General features: G+C 51.5%; 1 protein-coding gene across 3 annotated transcripts; it reads left to right on the top strand.

The window, feature by feature from the left end:
* Nucleotides 1-6: 6 nt before the first annotated feature.
* On the top strand, nt 7-9708 carry LOC107151325 (fukutin related protein). Of its 3 annotated transcripts, none has more exons than XM_015496662.2 (3): nt 7-217; nt 1029-1090; nt 6776-9708. In XM_015496662.2, exon 3 carries the CDS (start codon nt 6815-6817, stop codon nt 8297-8299), a length of 1485 nt encoding a protein of 494 aa, XP_015352148.1. In that variant the 5' UTR covers nt 7-217; nt 1029-1090; nt 6776-6814; the 3' UTR covers nt 8300-9708. The 3 variants fall into 3 exon arrangements, with proteins under 3 accessions (XP_015352148.1, XP_048646633.1, XP_048646632.1); XM_048790676.1 differs by having other exon boundaries at nt 7-710; XM_048790675.1 differs by having other exon boundaries at nt 7-1090.
* Nucleotides 9709-10642: the final 934 nt, after the last annotated feature.

The raw sequence follows: 10642 nt of genomic DNA, 5'->3' as shown, positions 1-10642 counted from the left end.
GGAGGAGGGCAAAGGAGACCCAGTCCCCGCGCGGCGTCCGCCCTTGCAGGCTTGGGAAGGGGCAGTTTTCTGCTCCGCTCCTCCCCCTTCACCCCAAAGAGAGGGTTGTACCCCAACCAGACCCCAGGACACCGCTGAACAATCGCTTTCACTCTTTGAGAGAGAAGGGGGCCCCCGGGGGTGATTTCAGCAGTGGCCCCTGCTGATTTCTGGCCAGGTGGGTTATCGTGGTAACCCCCAGCTTGGAGCCCTCAGTCTCCCCTTCCCCTTTGTGGTTATGGAGCTCCAAACCTCTCCTGTCTCAGCCCCAGGAGTAGGTTGCTAAGGTAACCTGTGTCCCTGGGGGTCCTTCTGCCCTTGCCCACATCAGTTATAGTGGCAACTTCCCTCACCTAGCACTCAGGTAGAAAGGACCCCAGCCCTAAGGACTCTGATGTCCAAGAGAAAAAACTCTTCCCCAACCCCTCCTTTGTAGCCACCCAGGTAGCATTGCCATAGTAACCATCTCCCTCTTCTCATCCTGGGAGGTCCATGGATCAAACCAACCAGGTGTTTTTATTTAGAGGAGGAGATGCTGTTTCCCGGCAGTTGCTATGGTTACAGGGCCTGGACCATCCCCAAGGATGTGAGAAACTAGAAAGACCAAGTGTTTGTTGCTACAGTAACAGCCCCTCCCCACCCAGGTGACCCTAAGAACCAGGCCCAACAAGGTAGGGGATTTTCAGAATTGTCTCTAGGGGGTGGAGTGTGTCTAGAGAACGGTTGTCATGGTAACAGTTTCTGTCACTTTTAGCCTTACCTTTTCTGGACATATTCATGAGAGAGGCATGGTTAAAGGTTGCTGTAACTGTCATCCCTCCCACCCACCCCACCCCTCTCCTGAGATGCCCCATTTGGTGCCCAAACTTATGGGACTTTAAGAAAAAGGATTCCCTGACCTTGTAGATGCCACTTTTGTGGTAGTATGAAATTAGGCTCTATTATGCAGAATTGGCTGACTTGGGGTTTTCTGGTTCTCCTTTCCTCAGCAGAGCAGCTCAGCCGGGCTGGAACCACCCTCCTGGAGCTCCCCCAGCCTGCAACCTAGGAGGTAAGAAGTCCCTCAGTGTCATAGCACTCTCACGTGAACTGCCCTTTCCTTATCCCCAAAGGCTTGCCCACATAGAACTCAGTTTTTCTGCCTGCTGCATGGGTGGAGGTTCACACCAGATGAGAGCAGCACACTTACAATGTTTTGTGTGGAAAGGAGAAAGCAATACACTCTTCTCACCTCCCCTGACCACCTTCTGGCAAGTTCCCTGTTTTCCTCTCATGCCTTCTTCTGGTTTTTTGCCTGTCTATAAGGTATTTGGTTTTTGTCTGTTTTCTCACATCTGGAAGGCAGTCCTGAGCCAATGCCTACCTCCTCCATCCTGGTCCTCAGAACATGGGGTCTGGCACAGAGAGAGCACTGAAGAAATATCCATTGAGTTACTGAGTTGAAATAATTAATTACAATGCCGTATTCACATATTCATGGACACATCAAATTAGGGCTGGGGAAGGCTTACTGAAGATATACCAAGAGTTGGGCTGTGTGTCGGCCCCAGGAGAGGCAGAAGAGTTTATTGATTTAAAGCATAACTCTAGGACCAGCTTCTTGGATCAAATTCTGGGTCTACCATTTCCTGTCTGTGTGACCTTGAGCAAGTGACTTTAAGTCTGTAGGCCTGTTAACTCATCCTTAAATGTGATCATATATAAGGATTAAACGAGTGAAGTGCTTAGAACAGTGAATACATAGGAAGTGTCAGGGCCAGACACATTGTGAGCTGATAAAATCGTTGATGTTGCTGTATCTTGATGCAGAACATGTAGAACATTCAGGGCTTCACAGTCATCAGTCATCCACCTTGCCCTCATGGAAGAGTCTGTGGTCTTTACAGTTGGTGAAGCCAAGACCAATCTAGTCGGGATACTAGATGATCCCTTTGTCCTCTCCTCACACCCTCCCCAGCAAGTAGCACCTCCTCCTTGGCCATCAAGTCCTCAGGTCACTAAGAACTCAATATCTGTCCTCTGCCCTGCTGGTCACCTCCTGGCCCGTAGTCAGCCAGTCAAAACGTGGACTTGGAGGACCTGGGTCCTTTCCTGCATCCTTCCCACCTCTGAACCGCAGGCTGCCCATCTTAACAACTGAAGTCACTCCTTCATGCAACACATGTTTATTGGGCACTGGCTGTAAGCCAGGCACTGAGCAGGGACAAAATAAGTCCCTGGCTTCCATGGGCACCCCGACAATAAAGATGCTAGCAGAAGGGAAGAAAACTAAGGTAGGGTGGGAGAGGAAGTATGTGGGTGTTAGGGACATGCTTGTTAAATAGGATGGCCATTGGAAGGTGACCTGCAGGCCACAAGGGAGAAGCATCCAGACAGGTAAGAGGCAGTTCGGCAGCTAGAGAATCCCGAGTGTGTTTGAAGAATGGAGTTTGGGGGCCTCTGTGGCTGGAGCTGAATAAGCAAGTAGGAAAGGATGGTACTCGTGTGGGGCCTCATGGGCAACTGTGAGGACATGGACTTCTGGGTTTTGTTTCTTTTTTTTTTTTTTTTTTCTTTTTGGTACTGGAGATTGAACCCAAGGGCACTTGACCACTGAGCCACATTTCCAGCCCTGTTTTGTATTTTCTTTAGAGATAGGGTCTCACTGAGTTGCTTAGTGTCTTGCTAAATTGCTGAGGCTGGCTTGGAACTCATGATCTTCTTGTGTCCATCTCCCGAGCCGCTGGGATTACAGGCCTGTGCCACCATGCACGGCTTGGACTTCTCCTTTGAGAGAGAAGGTTGGGGACAGTTGAAGCAGTCAGGGGAGGATCTAGTTTGAGTGTTAACAGGATCCCTCTAGGCACTGAGTGTGGAAATGCAATGAGACAAAGATGGAAGTAAGAAGATGGTCTCTCGCTGACCATCAAGAATTGGAAGTCTCTGAAACTATCTAAGGACCACTTCTGTGCTCCTGCGGAATAAAACTCATTTGTTTTGTTTTTGCTTTTGTATTGGGGTTAAACCCAGGTGCACTTTGCCACTGAGCTCCATCCTCACCCCTTTGTATTTTATTTTGAGACAGGGTGTCTCTAAGTTGCCCAGGCTGACCTCAAACTTGCAATCCTCCTGCCTCCACCTCCTAAATTACTGGGATTACAGGCATGCATCATCATGCCCGGCAATTTTGGTTTGTTTGTTTGTTTTTTGTAAACGAACACAATATCTTCATTTTATTTATTTGTGGTGCTGAGGTTCGAACCCAGTACCTCACACGTGCTAGGTGAGTGCTCTACTACTGAGCCCCAACCCCAGCCCTGTGCTTGGCAGTTTTAAGATTTTTTTCAGGCCCAGAAGATTCTGTGGTTTCAAAGTTTCTCACCTCCACAATAACATAAGTTCCATGAGAACAGGAATATTTTCTGTGTGTCCATGGCTGTAGCTACAGTACCTAGAACAGTATTTGGTGTATTGTAGTTCAACCGACTGATGTTGAAAGATTGACGGGGAAAGATCAATCTAAGGCCCGGAGGCAATTCCAATGTTCTAAAATTGGAAAGTTATTCTTTATTTATTTGAGATAGGATCTTGCTATGTTTGCAAGGCTGACCTTGAGCTTCTGTCTGGGTTCAAGTGATCCTCCTACCTCAGCCTCCCAAGTGGCTGAGACTACAGGTCCCACTGCATGCACCTAGTGCTTTCTTTTTCCCCCCAGTGCTGGGGATGGAACCCAGGGCTTCATGTGCACACCAGGCAAGTGCTTTGCCACTGAGCTACATCCCCAGCTCAGAAGTCATTCTTTGTGTGTGTGTGTTGGGGCTAGAACTCAGGAGTGCTTAATTACTGAGCCACATCCTCAGCCCTTTTTAGTTTTTAGTTTGAGGCAGGGCCTTGCTAAGTTGCGATCCTCCTGCCTCAGCCTCGTGAGTCACTGGGATTATAGGTGTGCACCGCTGCTTCCAGCTCTCAGAAGTCACTCTTGAAGTACAGCTCAGATTCTTGTGGAGGGGGCAATACTGGGGATTGTACATAGGGGTGCTTTACCTTTACCACTGAGCTACTGCCCTAGTCCTTTTTCTTATTTTTAGACATGGTCTTGTTAAATTCTTGAGGCACTCTCAGTTGCTGAGTCTCTAAATTACTGAGGCTGGCCTTGAACTTACAATCCTCCGACCTCAGCTTCCCAAGTCATTGAGATTACTGGTGTGACAACAACTCAGATTCTTAAGTGCTGTCCAAACTGAATTGAAGAAAGACAAGTAAGACTGGGATGGGTGGAGAGAGAAGGTGCAAAGACCAGGCAGGACCCAGGCCCAAGGCAATAAGGTATAGGAGACCCTTCCAGACAGAAGGAACAGAATTGCTTAGAAATAAGACCAGTTTAGAAAACATTCTGGGTAACTTAGGCAGAGCTTAAGGGAGGTGTTCTAGTCAGCTTTTCGTTGCTGTAACCAAAAGACCTAACAAGAACAACTTTAAGGAGGAAAATTATTTGGTGCTCATAGCTTCAGAGATCTGAATCCATAGACAGCCAACTCCAATTCCTTGGGGTTTAAGGTGAGGCAGAAATCATAAAAGTGGAAGCGGGTAAGTCCCATTGACCCATCTCCTCCAGCCACACCCCACCTGCCTACAGTTACCACCCAGATAATCACTACCAGGATTAATGCACTGATTAGGTTAAGGCTCTCAGAACCCAGTCAGCGCACCTCTGAACTTTGTTGCAGTGTCTCACACATGAGCTTTTGGGGGGTACCACCTATCTAAACCAGAACGGGAAGTGCAATAGGCAATGAAGCTGGTATGGTGGACACACAAGTGGAATGTTGTAAGAAATTTTAACTTTCTCCCCTAGGCACTAGGGAGTCATAGAAAGTTCTCAGCAAGGAGGGAGAGGTCACATTCATGCTTTATGAAGACCACCTCACTACTAAGAAGAGGGGACTTGGGCAGGAGACCTAGGGGAGGTTGGATGGGAATTAGATGGACCTGGGTTGAGGGGAAGCTGAGGAAATAGGAAGGAGGAGTCAAAAGTATTTAGGAGGTAGGATTAGCTGTAGGTAGGATTACCCAGTTACACCACCTTGCAGACATCCCCAAGCTGTGGTGGGCAGAGGGAGACAGCACCATCTGGAGGCCAGTGAACAGGGACACATTGTTTCCTGTGTTGGCAGCCTCCCTTGATGTAGCCCCTTCCACTTTTTAAAAAATTTTAAATTGTTATAAAATACATATAAAGTAGGGCTGGGGTTGTGGCTCAGTAGAGAGCACTTGCCTAGCATGCGTGAGGCACTGGGTTCGATCCCCAGTAAGCAAATTTAAAAAAGACATATAATATAAAGTGTACCATTTTAACCAGTTTTAATTGTGCAGTTCATTGATGTTAAATATATTCATATTGTTGGGAAAACAAATCCAGAGTTTTGCATCTTGTAAAACTGAAACACTGTGGGTACAGCTCAGTAGCAGATCACTTGCCTGAGGCCCTGGGTTCCGTCCCCAGCACTGCAAAAAACAGAAACAAAACAACCCTGAAATGCTGTACCCATCAAACAACTCCCCCCTGCCCCCTGCCCCCTGCCCCTGGCAACCACACCATTTTTTTTTTTTAAATTCAGTTAGTGACCAACATTTTTAAATTGGGATAATTCTGGGGCTGAGGATGTAGCTCAGTGGTAGAGCATTGCCTAATGTGTGAGGCTCTGGGTTCCATTCCCAGCATCACAAAAAAAGAAAGGGGGAGGGGGGCTAGGTTCAGGCACACACTTGTAATCCCAGCAGCTCAGGAGGCTGGATCTTAAGTTCAAAGCTAGCCTTAGCATTTCAGCAAGATCCTCAGCAACTTAGTGAGACCCTGTCTCAAAATAAAAAGGGCTAAGGATGTGGCTCAGTGATTAAGCGCCCCTGGGTTCAATCCATGGTACCAAAAGAAAAAGAAAGAGGGGGAGATTTTGATTAAAAAAAAATCAAACATTTTTGGCTTTTCTTGTAGAACCAAAATGATCTGACTGACCATCAGGAAGGAGATGATGGGATGGCACAGGATTTGAGGAAATGAGAAGGGTCCAGAAGGCAGAGGCTGGGGAATTGTTGAGGGCTGCTGTCTAAGCGCTGCTCTGGAGCCAGGGCCACCTGCGGGAGGGAGAGATCAGGGCAGCCTCCTGGAGGAAGGAATGGTAGAGAGGAAGGTGCAAGTTGGCCTGGGAATGGTGCCAGGGTATTTATAACTGACTTGGAATCTGAATGAGAAGTTGACAGAATAGGCCAAGGATGAGAATGAACATGTAAAGTGATTCACTTGGGGAAAAAAAAATCTTTAAAAAGCACAGCATGGCTTCATCCTGAGTGATGCTGGGGATCCTGCAGTGACCAAGACAGACAGCCTCTGGTCCTGCCTTTGAGTGTCCCCATCTAGTAAGGGACAAAGCCTTGCACTTATGGCTTAGAGTGGCCAGGCTGGTGTGAAACAATCCCAGGATGCTCAAGGAGCCTAGGGCAGGTGCGTAATCCACCTGGAAGGTCAGGGAAGGTTTCCTGGAGGAAGTGAAGTCAGAATGAAAGCCAAGTAGGGAGGAGAAGGGCAGTGCGTCTCGGGGAGGAGCTCTGCAGAGGCTTGCCTGGCATGCTGGAGGCCCTGGGTTCCATCCCCAGCACCGAGGGGTCGTTGAGACAACTGGGGGAGAAAGGCAAGGCTGAGGATTGAGGGAGGGGCCTGTGACAACCAGCTGCAGCCTCCCGTTTCATCCCATCTCCCCAGGATGCCCTGGATGCCCAGCTAGGGCCTAACTCCGGCCCCATGCGGCTCACCCGCTGTCAGGCTGCGCTGGCAGCCGCCATCACCCTCAACCTCCTGGTTCTCTTCTACTTCTCGTGGCTGCAGCACCAGCCCAGGAACTCCCGGGCCCGGGGGCCCCGCCGTGCATCTGCCACCGGCCCTCGCGTCACCATCTTGGTGCGGGAGTTTGAGGCCTTTGACAACGCGGTGCCCGAGCTGGTGGACTCTTTCCTACAGCAGGACCCAGCCCAGCCCGTGGTGGTGGCGGCAGACACGCTCCCCTACCCACCCCTGGCCCTGCCCCGCATCCCCAACGTTCGCCTGGCACTGCTGCAGCCTGCCCTTGACCGGCCTGCTGCGGCCTCGCGCCCAGAGACCTACGTGGCCACCGAGTTTGTGGCCCTGGTGCCTGATGGGGCACGGGCAGAGTCACCAGGCCAGCTGGAGCGCATGGTGGAAGCCCTTAAGGGGGGAAGTGCCCGCCTGGTAGCGGCCCCTGTCTCCACAGCCAATCCAGCCCGGTGTCTAACCCTGAATGTCAGCTTGAGAGAGTGGACTGCCCGCTATGGCCCTGCAGCCACTGCTCCCCGTTGTGACGCCCTGGATGGGGACGCTGTGGTGCTCCTGCGTGCCCGGGACCTCTTCAACCTCTCGGCGCCCCTGGCGCGGCCTGTGGGCACCAGCCTCTTCCTGCAGACCTCCCTTCGAGGGTGGGCGGTGAAGCTGCTGGATCTGCCCTTCGCCGCGGCGCGCCAGCCCCCGCTGGCCACAGCACACGCGCGCTGGAAGGCGGAGCGCGAGGGGCGCGCGCGACGAGCGTCTCTGCTCCGTGCGCTCGGCATCCGTCTGGTGAGCTGGGAGGGCGGGAGGCTCGAGTGGTTTGGCTGCAGCAAGGAGAGCACACGCTGCTTCGGGACAGTGGTGGGTGACACGCCCGCTTATCTCTACGAGGAGCGGTGGACGCCTCCCTGCTGCCTGCGCGCGCTCCGCGAGACGGCGCGCTACGTGGTGGGCGTGCTCGAGGCGGCCGGCGTGCGCTACTGGCTGGAGGGCGGCTCGCTGCTAGGCGCGGCCCGCCACGGGGACATCATCCCGTGGGACTACGATGTGGACCTGGGCATCTACTTGGAGGATGTGGGCAACTGCGAGCAGCTGCGGGGGGCTGAGGCTGGCTCCGTGGTGGATGAGCGCGGCTTCGTGTGGGAGAAGGCCATAGAAGGCGACTTCTTCCGCGTGCAGTATAGTGAGAGCAACCACCTGCATGTAGATCTGTGGCCCTTCTACCCCCGCAACGGGGTCATGACCAAGGACACCTGGCTGGACCACCGGCAGGATGTCGAGTTCCCTGAGCACTTTCTGCAGCCTCTGGTGCCCCTGCCCTTTGCCGGCTTTGTGGCGCAGGCACCTAATAACTACCGCCGCTTCCTGGAGCTCAAGTTCGGCCCTGGAGTCATTGAGAACCCTGAGTACCCCAACCCCGCACTCCTGAGCTTGACAGGCGGCTGAAGTCCTGACGCCCTCACCTGGTGTCTGGGGAACATTACGACAGAAGAGATGTCCTTTGTTTGGGGGGGTTCTGTCTGGATGTGGAGAAGCTTAGATTGACAATGAGGGAGGGCACGTTCCGGAGAAGGGACAGGTGAACTGACCGAGAAAGAAACGCGAGGAAGCGCACAAGAGAAGCCTGCCTGTGGCAGGGAGAGACCCAGGCCAAGCGCCCAAAGCTACGCCCAGAAGTTGTCATACAGTCCTGCCCACTGAGCTTTGGATATGTGTGGGAATATCCCGGGCCATTTCAGTAATTGAAGGAGCTACTGGCATTTGGTAGACAGGCCCAGAGATGCCAGTCTGTCCCTCAGGGCCTGGTCCAGAGAAGTGCTGAGCCAGAGATTCCAAGAGCCCTGCGCCACAGGGCTGGGAGAGTTCGAAAAAGAGGGATGGAGAGTCCGGTCTGGGGAAAGACTGGCGAGCTCAAATCCCGGCTCTGTCACCTCCGCATTGGGCCTGGGCGAGTGGGGCATCGTCTGCTTCAGGATCCTGCAGGATTCCAAGTGCCTGGATTGGGTGTCTTAACAGGAGCCCTCAGGATCCTTGGCTGCTGGGGTTGCTTCCTGCACCAGAGGGCGCGTCTGTCCCGCTCCTGGTGGCCTCCTGTGGACGCCGGGGCGTCCTTGAGCCCAGTGCCTGTTGCAAAGCCATCGCACGCCCGTCTCTTGAGCCTTTGCTGTTCTCTAAGAGGCCCTATGGGAGGCGGGACAGCAATGACGATCTCCCCTTCTCCGGGAATGTGATTCTTTCCTCTGGGTCAGCCAGTAAGGTGCGTGCTGCTCTTAATCCCATCTTGACAAGGAGGAAACAGGCTGAGAGCTCTGCATCCGGCTCTGCTCATTACCTCGGTATTTCAACTCTGCACCTGTTTCCCCACTTCCCACAAGGGGTGAACAGTAATCAGGTTTATGGAGCCAGGCATCGTTCTCAGTGTTTACATGGACTGATTTATCCCTCAGCTTTATCCCTCACCCACCTAAAGCCACTGCTGCTATTATGTCCATTTTGCTGTGAGGAAAACTGAGGTGAGAGTGGTGAAGTCACTGACCGAAGGTCAGACAACTTAGGGAGTAGCAGACTAGAGACTTGAACCCAGGCCATCAGGCCCCAGAGCTCATACTTGACTCTCTCAGGATGACCCCTCTAGAAACAGCAACCCAGAGGGACATGAGGGTCCCATGCCACTTAGGAGTAACCTACTAAGCCTTCCTTTTCCATCACGCATCTCAAAGTCTGCAGTGTTTGGGCATGTACTCCAGGATATGTGTATTTATTTATAAATTATGTACAAGTACTACTATCAGTCTGTATATTACTAATAAGGCTTAATTAAATTATTCCATTTAAAAATAAAGAATGAATATGAATGGGGGTGTTATGTTTTCTTGCTGTATCCTAATGACTTGCTCGGCACACCTCCTAAGTGTGCTTTGAAACAAACAAAAAAACACAGGAATCCCGGCATGGTGGCATATGCCTGTAGTCCCAGCTACTAGAGAGGCTGAGCCAGGAGGATCACTTGAGCCCAAGAGTTTAGGACCAGCCTGAGCGATATGGTGAGACCCCAGCTCAAAAAAAAGCACAGGCTCCAAGGTGGCAGAGGCCTAGCTTCAAACCACTGCCACTTCCTCCCAGTATGAACTTGAACCCTTGCCGTGTATCTGGGAAGTGGGACAGTGAGAGCACTCAGCCTCTGGGCTGTGAAGTACTTCAGAGGGGAAGCGCTCCACATCAGGACCAGGCGTGAATCCTCGTGTGGCCACCTATTGTCCTGTGGCTCTTAGGCAATTCACTGCAAAGAAAAGGCCACCGACTCCAATTTTGAATTAAAGCAAGCTTATATTGTTCACACAAAGAAAGCTGGCCAGCACGGTCTCTCCCTAAGCCGGGCTACAGATCAGCCCCCAGCTCTCCAGGAACCAGGTTTTAAAGCACAAAAAGTTGCAAAGGAGGGGTGTCTTGAGAACTTACAGCTAACAGGATTTTGACAAGCATAATACAAAGGCAGATAGCAGGTTAATGATCTACATGGCATGATATTTCAAGATAAGGAGTAAATTCAGATCCCAACATCAGAATTTATGAGGCTCCACTGAGGTTTCAGAGAGGGTTGTTATCTGGTCAAGGGGAGCCAGGTATGGTGAGTTCAGAGCACGGGCAGGAATTCCAAACAGGTTTAGAAATCTCAGTAATTTATAGTAAAACATAAATTAACTTTTCATGACTTTGTGATGGGATTGCTCCCAATCTTAAAATGGAATTAGGCTGGGTTCATCATAACATAGAAATGGCGGGGGGGGG

The sequence above is a fragment of the Marmota marmota genome, unplaced genomic scaffold (genome assembly GCF_001458135.2).
Source record: "Marmota marmota marmota unplaced genomic scaffold, marMar, whole genome shotgun sequence".
Classification (NCBI taxonomy): Eukaryota; Metazoa; Chordata; class Mammalia; order Rodentia; family Sciuridae; genus Marmota; species Marmota marmota.
This window is presented reverse-complemented; position numbering and strand designations above follow the sequence as displayed.

What these genes read in the sequence shown, in the direction of transcription:
- LOC107151325 (XM_015496662.2), top strand. Translation starts at nt 6,815, where the DNA reads ATGCGGCTCACCCGCTGTCAGGCTGCGCTGGCAGCCGCCATCACCCTC.